Source organism: Oppia nitens, unplaced genomic scaffold (assembly GCF_028296485.1).
Source record: "Oppia nitens isolate AA-2021 unplaced genomic scaffold, nextdenovo-longstitch-racon4-pilon3 scaffold11_pilon_pilon_pilon, whole genome shotgun sequence".
Taxonomy (NCBI): Eukaryota; Metazoa; Arthropoda; class Arachnida; order Sarcoptiformes; family Oppiidae; genus Oppia; species Oppia nitens.
The window spans coordinates 1,257,501-1,278,668 of NW_026533190.1; the positions used below are offsets into that span (position 1 = coordinate 1,257,501).

Consider the following 21,168-nt stretch of genomic DNA (forward strand, 5'->3'; position numbering starts at 1 on the left):
AGTCATTGATTTAGGCACCGGTATGTTAATATTGATAGCTATTGAATCACCTGGGCAATTAATACCTAACAGTCCACTATTTATCTAACTAACTAACCATTTAGTATTAGTACTGGTAATACCCAATGACTATTGTCAAAAGCACTGGTAGCTTAATTTTTTTTAAAAAAAGGACATCTACATAAGCGGGCGGATTAGGGGGACTATACATCTATAGACAACTATCTTAAACACATTGAGATAACAAAAAAACAGGGACTTTCCGGTAATTTTTGTTTGTTTGTTTGAAGCACCGACACCACTACACCATCACACATAAGCACCGGTACTTTAAAAAACGGCTTCACGTTTTATTTATATACTACCCCACAAAAAATGATATGAAATTCAATACTTAGAGATAAAAGTTTTTTTATTTAAAGGAAAATTAGTTTTAAAAAATAGATATTTTTTTGTTACTCTAATTTTATTAACATTTTTTTATGTACTGTATATATACAGTATATATATATATATTATATCTACCGAAACCTAAATTGTGGGCTCAGTTAGCAAATTATGGGTGTTTCCTCTTTTAATTTTTTTTTCAGCTAACTGAGCGGTACTTATAGTAATATTTTAGTACAGTATATACAATATATATATATATATATATTGTATAAACAATATATCCCAATGTTTTATATGTGTGTTAAGACACCCATAGATTTGTTACTAAATATACTTTTATAATGTAATAATAATAATAATAATAATATGTAACTTATAAAAGACAAGTAAACAAAATATTTGGTGTCATATTATATATATATAAGACTATTATACTAAACTTTTTTTTTATAACTAAACTAAAAATATATTTATAATATAACTAAAAACAACTGTATGTTTGACTACTGGTATTGTTATACACACAGTGTATATCAATACAAAAAAAAATTATTAAACAGTAAAAGGCGTGTGAATATCAATAACAATTGAAAATAATTGTATTTTTAGCTACAATTTTGACAGTTATTTGTATTATATAACTTGTATTATAATTTTTTTTTAAATTAATTAATTAATTAATAAAAAAAATTACACATATATTTTGTTATTAATAAATATTATTAAAAAATAATAGTTGATTGTATGAAAACCATCAAAAATAAATAGACGTCAATAATAATAACAATAATAATATTTGTTATAAACTTATAAAAAATTATTAATATTATAGTATATTTAAAATGATATCAATAATAATTTTTTTAAAAATGTCATTACAATTAATGTAATATTTTTTTTTATTATTAATTATTAAATTAAAAAATATTGTTTAATTATTGTTAACATAAATATATTGAGTATTTTCTATGTATAGTATAAATCAATTACTAAACAGTAGTTTTATTTAATATAATAAAAATGGACAATATTTTAATATATATATATATACAAAATAACACTCTTGAGAGGATAGGGAGATGATTGGGGACAGGGAGGAGATAAATGCATAAATAAATACAGGATATTATACTAATCTCTCTCTCTCTCTCTCTCTCTCTCTCTCTCTCTCTCTCTCTGTAAACGAGTTACAAATTTGTATGAATAAAAAAACCCATTTAAATAATACGGTATAAAAAATATCAAAAATATATATACATATATACAGTATATAATAATAATAAATAGATATTTTAAACATAACAAAAAAAAATAACATTATTTAACTATAAAAGTTAATAGTATATCAAAAAATAGTCATTGAATTTATATAAATAAAAATAAAAATGCTTTTATTTTGTAAACTATTGATATTAACTAAATATATATATATATATATATATTTACTGGTAATTTACTAACTTTTTCAATATATATTTGTCTATACATTCACATAATAATAATAGAGAGAAAAATATATTTACAATAACACAAATAAAATGTTTGTTTTTTTTGATGAACAGGTATTTAATTATTTAAAAAATATTTTGTCGTTATTTAAAAAAAATTTTTTTTTATTGTAAATCCATTATTCACAATACATTTTCAACTATAATATAAACCATTAGTTATTTTTTGTTTGTTTGTTATATACTTTAAACAATTTCATCTCATTTCACTTAAATACATGATTTCAATACATACATACATACATACATACCTTATATACTATATATATATAATATTATACAATATATATATATATATATATCTGTATTGTTTCGATAATATGAGTGCCATTAGTATGAGTAGAGAGTATTGAATGAATGAATGAATGAATGAATATATATATATATATATATATATATATATATATATAGAGAGAGAGAGAGAGAGAGAGAGAGAGAGAGAGAGAGAGAGAGAGAGAGAGAGAGGAAAAATTGTTTGACTTTTTTTATGACTTAGTTTTTTTTCTCTCTCTCGTTGTTTTGTTATTTTGTTTCCACCACTACCTACCAGTGCTTACACACACACATACATAGACATAGACAACAAGCACTTGGATCTCATGTGGTGCAGATCCGGTTGCCTTTTATTTTATGTATAGCCCATCATCTAATGGCATACACACACACACACACACACACACTAGTATTATGACTAACTAAGCGCTTATACACTATATATATATATATATATATATATATATATATATATATATATATATGATAGTTGAGGTAAGTTAGATAAATAATATATATATAAATACAATACAAAACATCAATAGTAATAATAATAATAATGAGAATCACATTACATGTAATGATTTTCCGTTTTTTAAAGTTTAGTATTATTTTACTTTAATTTTTTTTATTTGTTTGTTTGCTATCAATAGTTTTTGTTTTATTTTATATACTATTATAATATTATAGATATATTTGTAATTAAATTATAACTATAGTCTAAATACAAAAAATATTTTACTTTTAATATATATATAATAATAATTAGAAATTTGAATAACAATAATAATAAATGTTTTCACTATATGAAGAAAATCTAAATATCTAAACAATAAAAAAACAAAAAGTTTTTTAAATACATTTAACATTTGTTTTTAATTATAATTATAATAATATTAATAATAAGCCCTTAAAATGTAAAAATACATTTATTTTCACTGTAAGTATTATATATCATATATATATATATTAAGATGTTTATAGTTATGTTGAATATCATTAATATTTATATATTAAAATAAATATAACATTATTATTATTTTTTTATTTTTTTATATAAAATATTATTATTATAACAAATGATTGTTTTATTATATGTTTGTGAATATAAATTTGCTCTCAAAATAAAACATCATTTTTATCTCATTTTTTGTTGTTTTTGATTTTATGTATATTTTATTAGTTATTATTTTTTTATGTGTCGCATATAAACATTGTATTAATTTTCATAAACATTTATATATATATATAAACATAATGTTAATTATATTATTTTAATGATCATTCATATAAATGTTTATAATAGTTAAATATAGATATACAACATAACAATTATTATTTAGTAAAAAAAACTATAAAAAAATTATATAAACTATAATAATAATAAATGTTTTTAATTTTGTTTGTTATATAATATGTATATAATATTATAAATTTGAATTTTTATTGCAATGTGAACTATATATATATATATAGAGAGTTATATTTATAAATTAAAAATTTAAATATTATTTTTTATGTTTTTTAAAAATAATATAAATATCAAAAAGTTAAGTTACATTTTAATTGAAATTTTTTTCTTTATAAAAAATTAAAATTTTAATACCCTATGGGAGAGGTTGTCTATTATATATATATATATCATTTATTTGCCACTAAAAAACATTGTTATATATATCATATTTATATTAAATTTTTTTTGCAAATAAAATTATAACAAATTGTTAACATAATTTTTATTATGCAAATTTTAAATTATTTTATATACTGTATATATCTTAATAAACTAAATAACAAAATATATAAATTCAACTAATTTTAATACTAACTCATTATTTTTGTTTCAACTAAATAATAATAATAATAATAAATTAAGTAAAAGTAAATACAAAATTTTAATTTAATACATAATAATAAAAAAATTTTTACAATATTATTGTACAAATAAAATGTATTTAAAATTCAAATTTCTAGTTATTATTATTATTATTATTAGTATTACTATATTATCATAATATATAGATAACATATATATATATATATGCAGTATATCTGGATATATGTGTTATAATGTTTTTATTTGTAGTTTTTTTTATTGTTGTTGAATAATATTAAAATATTAATGACTAAAGATTTTTATGGATATAAAATTATATATAAATTTTTTCTTATTATTATTATTTTATTTATAATAAAATATATAATTTTTGTGTAACCATTAATAAAGTATAAATACAATATACAAAAGTGAAAATATTTTTTTTTTTTTAATTTTTGTTGTTTTGTTTAACCATTAATTCAGTTAATGTTAATCATTAGTTTCGGTTCACAACTAAAATAAAATATATTTATATATTTATATATAAAATACTAACAAATAAAAAACAAAATAAAATTAAATAATAATACAATAAATTCATAAATAGAAAACTAAAAAAAATTTATATTAAATTATATATACTTTTTTTAAATAAATAAAAAATATATGTTTTATTTTAATAGTATGTAATATATATTGCATAGAAAATTTAATTATACTTTTTAACACACATTTTAAACAATAAACAAAAAATTTATATATTTTGTACTAAAATAACAACAAAAAAAATTATTTGTTGTATTTATTATATATATATATATATATATATATATATATATATATATATATATATATATATATATATATATATATATATATATATATATTAATACAAATATAGAAATTAAAACATTAAATTGCAATCAGTTTTTATTTGTGCTAATCTATAAAAAAAATCACAATTTTATTAACTATTTTTTTTGTTGTTATTTATATTTGCAAATTAAAACTTCATATATATATAATAAAATAAACTCAAAATAAAACAAATATTATTATTATATGATATCAATCAATACTAATATAACAATTAATGTAATATTATTATGTTATTATTATTATTAGTTCAACAATTAATTGGTGTAAAAACATAAATAAAAATAATTATATTATATTGAAAACATGAGATTAAAAAACTTTTTATGTGTTAATTGAGTTTATATATACAGTACATAATGTTATGTTTGTTTAAGCATTTTATTTTAATTTAGATATATATTTATCTATAAATTTATGTGTTTTTTATTTTATTATATTTAGGTTTTATTTTAATTTTTTTTTATTTGAAACTAATTTAATTTCAGTTAAATTATATGTTTGTTTAATTAAACTAATTTTTTTGGGTATGTATTATACTTTCTATTATAACCCACATAAAAATCATTAGTAAAATTTTTGAACTATTTATCCATGAAATTAAAAAATATAAATAAATTAAAAAAACAACAAATTTTTTTCAAAACTACATTTTTAAATAAATTTTTTGTTTCAAAAAAAAATGTTTAAAAAATTATAATAATTATTAAATAACTGCAAAAATAAATGTATTTATTATACAAAGTCATAACATTAACTATAATATTTAACTGTCGATTTCACAATACATACATATATATATATATATTATATACAAACAATTTGTTTGTTAATAATTTATTATTATTTTAAAACATATAATAATAACAAAAAAATAGTTATTACATATTTACATATTTAGACAAACAAACAAATAGTTTTATCACCCATTAAAATGCTACTAATTATATATATATATATATATATATATATATTTATATATATATATATTATATATATAAATACATATATATTATTTTTTGTCAACAATTATATATTTGCATCATAATAATAATAATAATCATTATTATTATTAACATTACAAACATGTTATGTTAGTTATGTTTTTATTAAATATATATTTATTTTTATTTTATTTTTTAAATCTAAAAATTAAAAATATATTCACTGTTTTTATTTCCTATGTTTTTATGTTTTGTTTAAAAGTCAAAGAGTACTTAAATATTAAAAATAAAATAATAATAATAATGGAAAACAATAGACGGTTTTTATTATTATTATATTAAAAAAATAATAATAAATAATGTTAAGTATATGTCATGTAAAATATTTATAAACTTTTATAATAATAATAATAATAATATTCACTCTCTTTTCATATAATAATAATAATATTTTAGACAACCATTATTGTTATCGTCATTATTAATATTATTATTTTATTAATCGTAATGTGCTTTAAACAGAGAGAGAGAGAGAGAGAGAGAGAGAGAGAGAGAGAGAGAGAGAGAGAGAGAGAGAGAGAGAGAGAGAGAGAGAGAGAGTAAGCCTATTATGATATCAGACAAGAGGTTTATATTTAAAAAAAATAATTTATTATTATTATAATATGATATCATATATATATATAACATAATACTATTTGATTGAGAAAACGCTTCCTTAAAAAAATGTTTACACATTGTATACAATATTATAGCCAAAAAAAAATATATTAATATAATATTAAACATTTGATATATAGTATGCATTTCATTCAAATTCATATGTAATAATCAAATACTAAAAAAAATAAATAAATAATAAATTGATATACAATATATCTATATTTGTTTGTCTATCAAAAAAATATCATATTATGTATATATTTATAGATACATACAATACATATATCATATTATGTAGTGTTAAATACATGAGACCACCAGCGGATCAAACAAAACAAAAAAACTAAGTTTTATATTATTATTATTATTATATTTATTTGATAATCGCATTATTATTATTATTATTACAATACTGTATATACATATACCAAACATAATAGGGTGAACCGGGATATGAGTATCGCTCAGTTAGATATTTTTGAGGGGAGAAATGGGGGTCACTATACCTATATTTATACTGTATATATATATATACAATCAGTATATACTATATATTTATATATATTATGAGATGATATATCAAAATATAAAGGATTGTATAGTTAATAGGATATATATATACTGTATATATATGTATAAAACTGTTAGACAACCTAACTGTCAGTCTATCAACAATATATATATAGAAAAAAAATATATTTAAAACTTTTTTTTAATGTTGAAAACAGTTGTGTGGTATGTATTACACAATGTATTTATAATAAAAAAAAATATTTAGTAACAAATAATAAATAAATTGCTAATAATAGTAGTTATGTTGCAAATTACATAACATATAACAAAATAATACATTAAATATTTTTTTTGTAATGTTAAAATTATATATAGTTTTAAATAATATCATTATTTAAATTAGTTAAATATTTTGCAATTATTTAATAGTTTGATTTATTTATTTTTGCAAAAAACACCAAAAAATACAAAATAAGTTATTTAAAGATAATTTTTTGATAATTTAAACAAAATTGGTTTCACAAAATAAAATTTTTATCTTAAATATAATTTTTCTAATACTATTTGAAATCAATTGATTCAATCAAAAAATTTTCCAAAAAAAATGTTTATCCAATTTAGGATAAAATTTTATTAATACAATATCTATATTATTATTATTATTATTTTATATATAATTTTATATTTTTCTAAAATACACTTTTGGTGAGAGTTTTCAAAATAAATAAAAAAAACTCAAAACTAATTTATGATTTATTTGTTTTAATAAATACAGCCCTCGGTATATATATATATATATATATATATATATACAGTATATACAGGTATAATAAATATTATATCAAATAAAATTAGTTATAATATTTTTTTTTGATATACATTTAGGGTAACCGTTTTTTTTTACAAACTTATGCCCATTAAAACACATACACATCAACTAAATGTTGTTTTTATACATAAACAGGTAATCATAATAATAATAGCAGTTTGAAAATGTGTGCTTAAAATTAGGTGATTTTAAAGAGAGAGAGGACAACATAGATATATACAGTATATATATATATATATATATATATTATACACTCTCTCATTAACAATATATTTATATATCATATATTTTGTGTGTATATATATATACCTTAATGTATAATATAATTTGTGTGTTCATTACGTGATAAAACATATATTATATATACTTTATATAAATTTATAGATTATTTTTAAGGGATGAAAATAAATTTGTGAAAAATTTTAAATACACTATATATATATAATATAATATATATAATAATCAATTGAGGGGTAGATTAATACAGTGTATATTAATGGCAACACAAATTGCTTATTTGTCTATTAACTAAAAAAAAATAATAATAATTTGTTGATTTATTTTATTTTTTGATACAAAAAAGTTTGTTAACCTTTTTATATTATTATTATTATTATTAAATATACTGTAAATAAATGCAATGACTTGACATATAGTGTATGTCTTATATTATCCAACAATTTATATATCATATATATATAATAATAAATTATATGATATACACTGTATACTGTAAGTTAAACTAATGTAAATATATTTATTAAATCGTCAATAAATGTTATATATATATACAGTATATATATATATATATATATATATATATATATATATATATATATATATATATTTCGTCCCCAAACACAACATGATATATACCAGTGATGGTTAAGGGATAAGACATTAAACTAATCAAACGTTTATATAATATTAGTCTAATAATAATAATAATATGTCGACAACTAGTAGTAGTAGTATATCATATTAAACTATAGATAAATATATACTTAAATATATCTCTWCTACTACTAGTATACACTTTCAAATAAATATATGGTTTTTATAGTATATACTATAATAGATATACTAATAATAATAATTTTTAATAGCATTTTAATAGAARTTTTATTTTTAAACATATATATCAATATATTATTAYTATTACTATATTTTTCAATCTTAGATATTACTAATACTAATAATACAAAAAAAAAATTTTTAAAGTATATTATAGTAAATAATATMTTTTTCTCTATACWTACAGTATACTCCCTGACCCCCCAATCACCCCACCCTCAACAATGTTACAAAAAACAATATTATGATATTACCTTTAAAAATATATTTATCTATTTATACAATATATATATATATACTGAATGTATAAGTAATATAAGATATTTATCGATAGAAAGATAATACTAATAGTAGTAAATAAAAAAATATATATAAAAAACAATTCCCTAAATGTATTGACTTTTATATTTTTTAGGTTTTTTTAAWRAAACTTATATTTATTGCATATCTATCTTAAAGTATCTGATTGAGTAGCACCGGGCATAGCATACTAATCTACCGGTGCTCTTATACATATATATATATATATATATATATATTTTGTATAATTTTAATAATTTTTTCCCAGGTGGGGGGACATACCGTTATAATGTTAAAACAAAATAATACAATATATATATAGTTTACAAAATAAATAAAAYATTTTATTACTATTATATACACACACACAAAACTATATATAATATGTAATATATAATAACATAGACATAGCAATATATATATATATATATATATATWTATATATTTAATTTTATTGTTTTTTTTTTGTTTTAACAATTATTAGTAATAATATAAAGTCAATCAATCGCTAAGTCAATGCAAATTGTTTGGCAATAATTTTTTTACCGATTTTTTTTAAAAACTATACATTACATTACAGTATTWGTTAAAAAATATATTATTATTTTWWTTTACATTATTATTAACATTTTTTTTTGCTGCTTTCATAAAAGGGTAATACAGTATATACTGTATACAGTATACAGTATTATTATACAGACCAGTAAAACCAGACAATCAATAATACATTAATAAATAATAAAAAAATAAAAAATCTTATAATGTATTTTGTGTTCAATAATAAATTGTCTACTAATTCATAGTTAAATATATTTTTTGTTTTGAAAACACATGTTATGTTATAATTTACAACATTTAAAAAAAACAAATAAAATTACCAAAAAAAAAAATTAAATTTTCATACAAAGCTTATGTATGTTTTTTTTATTAGTATTATTATTATTGTTGTGTTTTGTTTTAACCCTAACCCAACCCCATATCCTATTATATAATATATATTAATATAATATATATATAAACTGTTTTTTAATCTTATTTGGTATTTTAACATTTATTATTTTATTTTTACTTTAATTTTTATTTTTATTGTTTTTTTTTGTTTGTATTTTTATTAATTCACTTATAAAATAACAAACAAAAATAAAAAAATATATAAAAAATTTCATCATTTGAACCGTTAGATTATATAATAATAATAATAATATTACAAAATAACTGTTTAATACACACATACAGTATATATATATATATAACAAAAATTATATAATAATAATAATACCATTTTTTTCACTGGTATTTCTATATAATAACAAAATCAATATTATTTTATTTTTTTTGTATTATTATTATTATTGAATTAAATAACTTAATAATAATTATATGTTRTATTTCAAGCAACAAAAAAAATCAATTATGTTTCGCAATGATTAGCTGTATATATATATATATAGTATATGTTAGACATTTAATTATTTTTTRCTTATATATATACATACAATAGTAATAATAATAATAATAATACTAAATATTAAATATATATATTTATATAATAYAGAAAATATGTTAATTTTTTTCCTCTATATATWTACTAATATCTAATTTACTACTATTTAATAGTAGTTTATATATATATATATATATACTATTTGTGGTGGTGTTAGTTAAAGATAAGACTAAAATAATATATATATATATATATGATATATATTTCATCAAAATTATTATTATTATTACAATATTACTCATCATAAAAGTCATWGCAAACATATATATACTGTATAAACACTACTGTAATCTAATATCAATTTGTAGTTTTAGTTTATATATATATATTATATATAAACTACAAAAAAAAACTAAACTATACATTAATATTTATATAATTTTTTTTATAGCCAACTAATTCCTTAAGTWTTTTAATGTATATTACAATATAGTAGTAATATATTATCATATTTTTTTGTAGGTCTCTTAGGAGTTATAATATATATATATGTRTATATATACTGTATTTTTTTTGTTGCTGTTTGAAGCACTGGTAGCTATCAAGTGCTCATCTAATTTGGGTATCCTTCCTGTGCTATGCGCCTCTATGTATATATACTGTATGTATGTATSTATYTATCTATGTGTGTGTGTGTGTTTGTGTGTGTGTGTATGTATATGTATGTATATGTATGTATGTATGTGTATGTGTGTTGACTGTCTTATTTAAATTAACATTAGAGAGAGAGAGAGAGAGAGAGAGACCTAACATTGCATTGCATAACATTTGGATGACTACTACTACTACTACTACTACTAGAGTAATGCATATGTAATGCATATGAAATTAGTTTATATTACAAACATTTACAGTGTATATAATTTATATACATATATAATAATATAAACAGTAATTTTTTACATATATATATATATAATATTCAGTCAAATATATATACAGTATATAGAAATGCCTTAAGAAAGAGACTAATTTTTTTAACAAACCATTTGATGGATTAGTTTCTCTTAATATTATTATTTATATASARATATATATATATAGAAAATATATATGAGTTTTCTAGTAGTAGTTGTAATAATCTTTTAGACTAAACATAATCATTCAATTTTGCAAATGAAAAAACTCATTAATTTTTTTCACCAAAAAAAAAATAAACTACATTACTGTCGGTAGACTTGCATACTATACATCACACATACACACACACACACACACACACACACACACACAGAGAGAGAGAGAGAGAGAGAGAGAGAGAGAGAGAGAGAGAGAGAGAGACTTATAAACACTTATTAAATTGTAATACAATTTTCTTTTACTCCAATATATATATATATATATATATATATATATAATATATACTATATATATATATATATATATATATATATATATCCCTCTAGCAATTTGCATGTAATGTATGTATAATTTTTTGTTTAGTTGATGTATAACTACCAGTGCTCACTGAGAAGGACAGTAGTATTAATAATAATAATAGTAGTAATTGATGTAAAACATATGAAAATTAAATAAATTTAATTTTGTTTTTTTTTCGTTCAAATTATTATTCAATTTATATATATATATATATATAAATACATTGGAGATGTTGTTGTGTTTTGTATTATYATTTTTTATGTATTATATATATATAAACCACTTGTGTATATCATATATATATATATAATATAATATAATATATAAATATATATATATATATATATAGTGACTCTTCAACAAAAAAATTTTAATAAAAAAATTATTGTCATCTAAAAAGATGAATTACACTTAAATTAAAAAATACATTAAATTTATATATATATATATATATATATATATAAACATAAATATATTTAAATATAATCCCCACACAAAAAACTTATGTAACAACAAAGTTATACAAACAATGATATATATATATAACAAACAAACAACAAAATTACTGTATTATTATTATTTATTTATTTATTTAAGTAATACTTAATTTTTAAATAACATTAATAATAACAGTAATAAAAAAAATATATATTAAAAAACATTTTTGTCTTTTTTTATTGTTATTGTTGTCTCAATTTATATATATATATATATATATATGTAATGTATGTGTGTTTTGTTAATACAATACAATTCAATATGCCCTCCCATGTTAATCACCATCATCTACCTGTCCCCCATCTATTTTATTATAAATATTATTATTACTTTTTATTTTTTATTTTATTTATTAAACACTCACACACTTATTGTAATAATAATAATAAAAAATAAAATACCTGAGCGCCCAAACAAATAAAAAAACATCCATTTCCTGGATTTATATAGTCATCCATAGTTATCATATGAATTAAATATTATTAAAAATAAAAATTAAATATACAATTTTCATAACAATAACATATATATATATATATATATATATATATATATAGATAGATAGATATATATTTAAACAGAAAATTGGGTTTAAATTTTTTTATATATATAATATATTAAGTGATTTTAATATAAAAATAATAATATTAATAAATACTTATTATTTTTAAATGTATTTWATATATCATATTTTGTGTGTGTGTTTAATGTCTAACATGTTTTTTTAAACATATAATTGTTGTGTTTATAAGTATTATTTAAATTACAATTTTTTTTGTTTTTGAAACAAACAAACAAAAACAAAAAAAATGAAAATTATTTTTTAATATAAATATGAATTTAGTTATTTAGGAAAAAAATTTGTTTTCAAATTATTATTATTATTATTATTTAATTGGGAGAGAAAAATAGGGCTTTTCCTTAAAGTATACATCAAATTGTAATTTTTGTAACAAAAAATATTATTATTATAAGGATTTTTTTGCATCAAATTAAATACATTGAACTAAATGATATCGTTTAATACATACATACATACAYAYACACACACACACACACACACACACACACACACACACACACACACACACACACACACACACACACACACACACACACAGTATTTAAATACATACATATATATATATATGAAAAACAGTATATAATATATCACTACCACTCAGTTAAACCACTCAACAACACCCCGTTCCCCACCAAAACTGATAGTATATCTAACTCTCTCTCTCTCTCTCTCTCTCTCTCTCTCTCTCTCTCTCTCTCTCTCTCTCTCTCTCTCTCTCTTACCGGGTATTAATGTCATGTATTATACTATACTTATTAATCATAATAACAAAACAAAAAAAATAATAACTTTACATATAATAGTCACTCAACTTTCTCTCTCTCTCTCTCTCTCTCTCTCTCTCTCTCTCTCTCTCTCTCTCTTTCTTTCCTATCATATCCTATCCCTATCTCTCCCCCATATATATCAGTCATACATTCAAAAACAACTCATCATCAAAATTGAGGTCCTAATCATCATAACAATAGTAATTGATATCATATTATTTTAAATAGTTAGTTGTGTGTGTGTAAGTTAAATGTTATTTTTTTATTTATATATATAATTTTTTCATTATAATAACAATATATCCCCATAAAAGGGGTTTATATATATATATATATATATAAATCCTATTATATGTAGAAAAAAATAGTTTAATTTATACACTCATACAAAAAAAATAAGACAATCAAAACAAAATTAAAAAAAAACAAAAATAAAATAATAATAATAGAGAGAAAACATATTATTACTTAAAAACCATATTTGATGTTTAAATAAAATTTTAATTTCACTTTTATTTATTTATTTATCATTTTTATTTTGTAATCATTATTATATTTTGTGTATTATATCTCACACATGTATTATAAAATTTAAAGGAAAAAAAATTAAACTACAATTACTTTAAAATTTATTTATTATTTTTTTCACTATTATTATTATTAAATCTTATTTTCATTTTAATAATAATAATATAATTTTATATTTATTTATTAATATAAAAAAATATAATAATAATAAATACACTATAATTATAGTATAACTGTATAATATTTTTTTWAAAATAAAGTATAATATTATAATATATAATACAATTTGGACATACATTACATACACACACACATATTTATTGTGTGGGTGAGTGGGTGAGTGTTAATATATAAAAAATAATAAAATAATAATAATAAGTGAAAGTTAAACCTAGATTTCCATATAATATATTAAAAACATTTTATTATATATWTTTTTCTATCATATTTTACTTGTTTGTTGTTAACATCAATTAAATAGTTATAATAATAATAATAATAAATATATAAACCGTTTATTTTGCCGTATATTTTATTATACTATGATATGATTAATACTATTAAATAATATTAACATAGATTTTTTAAATAATAATAATAATATAATTAATTTTTTTTCACTTTTTTTTGTTGTTGTTGAATAAAACATATAAATATATATATATTTATATAAAAAATGGGAAAAATTTTAATTTATTTTTACCTTTTTTATCGATTTGCTGGCAATATATGGTTTGAATCAATAGATTCGTGAATAGAAATCCAAATGTAATTATTAATCGCGAAATCATTGTTTTATTATTATTATTATTATTATCGATGAAAAATATTATATATAATTATATATATAATTATATTRAYAWATATAATCATTAACAAACAAATAAACAAAAATAATAAATWAKTTAAATTAAAATGTTTAAAATCATTTGTAATATAATTATTTGAAGTTTTTTTTTGATAAAAAAATTATATTTTGGGTGTAATTTATAAATAAATTGTAAATTATTATTTTAATTTATAAATTATTTTTTTTTTTTWTTTGAACAATAAATCCATATTTATTTTCACTGATAAATCCAATGATAATTTTTKTATGATAACACATATACACTAAATAATAATAATAATAATAATAAATCCAGTAATTGTATCATTAATTAGGTTCACAAAAATATTCACAATTATTATTATTATTATTTATATATTAAAATAATCCAATAAAACAACAAATTATTGTTTTTTTTTTGTAAAAAATATTTGTCACTATTTGAGTTAATCCAAGTTTTTTTAAAAAAATTGTTAATCAATTTTGATGTCCAAATAAAATCCAATATTATTCAAAAAAAAAGTTTTTCACCAAAAATATATTTTATTAATTTAGTCCACAATTAATGATATATTTTTGTTGTTGTTTATAGACAATAGGTTTACATCAATAATACTAAACAACAACAAAACAAAACTTTTTATATATAAAAAGTTTTATTTTTTTATATTTTTGGTGATAATAAACACTTTATTGGACWATAATATCCCCTGTTTTTATTATTATTATTATTATTATTATTTCCTATACACACACACAAAAAACAACACTATTATCATCCAATATATTACTAACACTTTACTTATTATTTTTTTWTTTTTTTGTAGAGCACTTGGAGATAGAAACCAACAAAAAATCTAACTGTGCTTTTAGTTTAGCAATAGTTTAGTATTCAAAAAAAAAAGGGATTCATATAATATAAACCCCAAAAAAATATTTTTCCTCACAAACCATATATATATGATAGTCACTGATAGATAGATACAGTATTTTTTGAGAGAAACTGTATGTACTGTATATATATATATCTATGAAGTACGGGACCAACTGTACCGACAACTATAAGCACATATAACTGACTGTTGGATTGTTGTCTGATGTTAGGAGAGCGAGCACTGGGATCCCTGAGCTGCTGCTGCTGGTGGTGGCGATGGTTAGAGAGAGAGCTGACTACTGAGCACTCTCGATGGGAACCGGTATCCAATTGGGACATTGACTCTCTCTCTCTCTCTCTCTCTCTCTCTCTCTCTCTCTCTCTCTCTCTCTCTCTCTCTCTCTACTGTATCACTGAAAATATTCACATCCCTTACCACCAATGATCGCCATCTACCAGTGCTTAGTGATGGTGTTCAACAAAATATAGAAAAAAACAAAGTTTTTTTTTGTCACAAATTAAAAAATTATCATGGTTATTTTTTATATATATAAATTTTTTTGCGCATATTATCTAGTAGTAAAATTTATTTAATTTTTTTATTAATTTTTTTTATGCATAATTAAAACTATATTTTTTTAAATAATAGTTTTTTATTTATTTATCAAAATAAAATTTATCTAGATAATTATTTATATTATTTTAGTTTTTTTTGTTATTAATTTTTATTATGTATTACTCTATGTGTGTGTGCTTTATATTATATATATATAAAAATTATGATAAAACAAAATAATTATAAATTTAAATATAATTTTCACTTAATAATAATAATGATAATATAGCAGACAATTATAATAATAATAATAAAATTTTATTTTATAAAATATAAATGACTTACTTTTTATTTATTTGATTCAAATTTTTTTTTAAAAAAGCAAATGTTTAACCATTTATATACACTTTTATATATATATATATATATATATATATATATATATATATATATAAATCTTGTATATAGTTTAAGGTAATAAATATTTTTAAATAATAATATTAATCTTTTATTAAAATAACGATTTGGCAATTAGTAAAAACTAATAATAATTATTATAATAATAATAAACAAAATATTTAAAAATGGGGTTTAAAACACATTTAACTGATAATATAATATAATATAATATAATATTATACTATATATACATATAAATAAATAATATTTTATTATTTAAAATTTTTAAGATTTTAAACTATGATAAACCACTCAAATATATATATATAATATAAACTAAAAGTTGAAAATCAAAATTATTAGTAGGATTTTTCAATGTTAAAAATAATAATATCTATTAGTCATAATAATAATAATAATAATAATTATTATTATTACAGTATTATAATATTACGCAAACTTTTTTTAATTAATAAAAAAAATCAAACCATTTTGAGGCCATTATATTTTGGACATTAAATATATATACATATATATTATGCAATTAAATTAAATTTTTTGTTGCATTTAATTGCCTACACATTAGACTTATGTATACACAAAAAAACTAACAATTTTTATTTAATTTAAATATATTTTATAATTTTTAAACAAATTTTTATTGGGTTATATACAATATATGTAGATTATTACAATTGATATGTTTTAATAAAAAAAAATTAAAATAAATAATATTTTTTTTTTTTAAATATTTAATATATTTTAATAATCATTGGTTGGAAAATGGATTTGTAATTAAACTTTATATAAAAAAAATATATTTTTTATATGAAATTTAAATATTATAAAAATTAGATTAACTAATGATAGACATGAATACAGAGAAAATAAAAATAATAATTATTATTATAATCTTAACATTCAATGACTTTTTTTTCTCTCTCTCTCTCTCTTTCTCTCTCTCTCTCTCTCTCTCTCTCTCTCTCTCTCTCTTTCTCACTCTCAGAGGAAAATAGTTTTTTATTTCAAAAAGTTTAACATAAAATTTATGCAAATTTTTTTGTTTGTTAGTTAGTTAGTTGTATGTGTCGTTTAGTTGGGAGCTATCAATGATTGAGAAATAAAAACTATTCATTTATTATTATTATATACTGAATATTATATATTCATAGAAATAATTTATATATAAGTTATATATACTGTATATATATATATAGACATTGAAACTAAATGATGACTACTAACTAATTTCTAGTGTCTAGTAGTCACTCATTTGCAACCCAATTGCATACCTGTGCTCTCTCTCTCTCTCTCTCTCTCTCTCTCTCTCTTATAGTACGAAAATAATGAGAGAGAGAGAGAGAGAGAGAGAGAGAGAGAGAGATAGAGAGAGAGAGAGAGATTAAAAAACATAAATGTTTTTTAAAATGTTACATCAATTTTTTTTATATACATAACATAACCAAAACAAAAAATAAAACACAACTAATTGTACCACAAGTTTGACTCTCAAAATAAAATAGTAGTTTTGAAAATAAAACTTTATATATATATATATACAGTATATATATTCAAACACTATTATTACCGATGCCTTCCAGGTATTAATGGGCACTAATTTTTATCATTATTGTTATGATTATAACTATTATTATTATTATTATGATTGTCTATATAGTGTACAGTAGTTTTCAAACATTTTGCTCATCCCCTCACTGAGCTCTCTCTCTCTCTCTCTCTCTCTCTCTTTCTCTGGACTACCAGTGCCAGTGTGTATGTCATCATAGAAATCAATGGCACTTTTCAGAGTTTTTTTGGGGGGACAGACATGTCATATAAAAATTGTTTTGTTTTTATAAATAAAAAAACAAAATAAATATATAAAATACAAAAAAAAATATATTTTGACGGACTATCACTTAACTACACTGTGTGTCGAAAAAAAATATAGTGTAACACAAAACTATGGTTTAATTATACTCTCTCTCTCTCTCTCTTTCTTTCTCTCTCTCTCTMTCTCTCTCTCTCTCTCTCTCTCTCTCTCTCTCTCTCTCTCTCTCTCTCTCTCTCTCTCTCTCTCTCTCTCTCTCTCTCTCTCTCTCTCTCTCTCTCTTTCTCTCTCTCTCTCTCTCTCTCTCTCTTTCTTTCTCTTAACTCTATCACTCACTCACTTATTCATAAGACTTACTCACTATGTCTATGACTTATTGCAATAATTTTTTTAATAAAAAAAATTAAAAAAAAAAATGTTTAACTTTTTTTCAAAAAAAACAAAAACAAAAATTATTTCATATTTTTGAAACATTAAAAATTATATATAATTTTAATAATTATATTTTTTTTGATTTTATTTATATTTTTAATAGTTTGCGTTTATGTATAAACTTTTTATTTTTTCTATTAAATGAAAAGTGAGTCTATAGTGTCTCTCTCTCTATATATACCCCAATACCCCCCTCCCTGTCCTCCATCCGTCCCCTCACTAATTATATAGTCTATGTGTGTGTGTGTGTCGACTCATATCATATCATTTGCACAAAAATTGTTTGAGACATTTATTAGTTTGACTTATACTGTAATGTCATACATATACAGTACATAGTATTACATACCTGTCCTCTTCAACACATACATACTAACACTACACATATCTTTATGTCATATCTTTTTTGAAATATATCGCCCGTATATATATATATATATAGTGTATATATACAGTGTATATATACTATATATGTTATGACATACCATACCATTTGGGTTTCACTTATATATATATATAGATATATTTTTTTCTCACACATTGTTTGTATGTCTATATAATATACATATAAAAAAAACTTTTAGTTTTTAGACTCTGAACTATATATATATATATATATATATACTGTATGTATATATAAGTGGTTTCTTCAGTAAATGTCTTTCAAAGCGTCAGAAATAAAAAAAAACAAAAATAAAAATTTTTAAATAAAATTTTTGTTGTTTTTATTATTATTTAAATTTCTAAATGATTTATTTTTTCTAATGTGTTTAAGCTTTTGAATTTTTATGACCAGTTTTATTATTTTATTTTTTTTTTTTGAAATGTTTTTTATTTTAACGATTATATTTATTTATTTATTTTTGTTTAATAGTCTCATATATATATCATATTATAATAATAATTGTCTTTTAATTTTTTTTATACTACTACTCATTATGAATGTGCAAACATCACTATACTATTATAGTGTCGTAAATGACTTTTTATTATATATATATATATTATTTAGATAACACACACACATACACACACATACACACACATACACACACATACACACACATACACACACATACACACACATACACACACATACACACACATACACACACACATACACACACACATACAAACACACATACAAACACACATACAAACACACATACACATACACACACACACATACACACACATACACACACATACACACACATACACACACATACACACACATACACACACATACACACACATACACACACATACACACACATACACACACATACACACACATACACACACATACACACACATACACACACATACACACACATACACACACATACACACACATACATACATACATACATACACACACATACACACACACACATAGACACTGAGACTACCTGTGCTACTTTCAAACTATTTATCTAACTGTCCATCTATATGATGGTGTGTGTGTGTGTGTRTGTGTGTGTGTGTGTGTGTGTGTGTGTGTGTGTGTGTGTGTGTGTGTCTATCTATGTTTATCTCATGTGAACAGCTATTTATTACACATATATTTAAAAAGTCAAAATGTTTTTTTTAATTTTAAATATATTATATTTAATATCATATATAAATTATATCCATTTAAAAAATTATAACTCTATAGTATTTAATGTGTATAATTGTGTAAAGATTATTATTTTGTTTATATATATAAATTTATATATATATATATATAGTTATAATAATAAATTTTTGTGATTGAAGTAATTAGAAATAATTTTTATTGTTGTTGTTTTCTATA

General features: G+C 19.2%; 1 protein-coding gene across 1 annotated transcript in view; it reads right to left on the reverse strand.

The window, feature by feature from the left end:
- The window catches only part of LOC128953375 (uncharacterized), a 127,997-nt gene that overhangs the window by 92,786 nt on the left and 14,043 nt on the right, over positions 1–21,168 (reverse strand). The window contains exon 6 of the mRNA XM_054298862.1: positions 15,153–15,224. Within this exon, the coding sequence (XP_054154837.1) occupies positions 15,153–15,224 (72 nt within the window). The remainder of the gene's footprint in view (positions 1–15,152; positions 15,225–21,168) is intronic.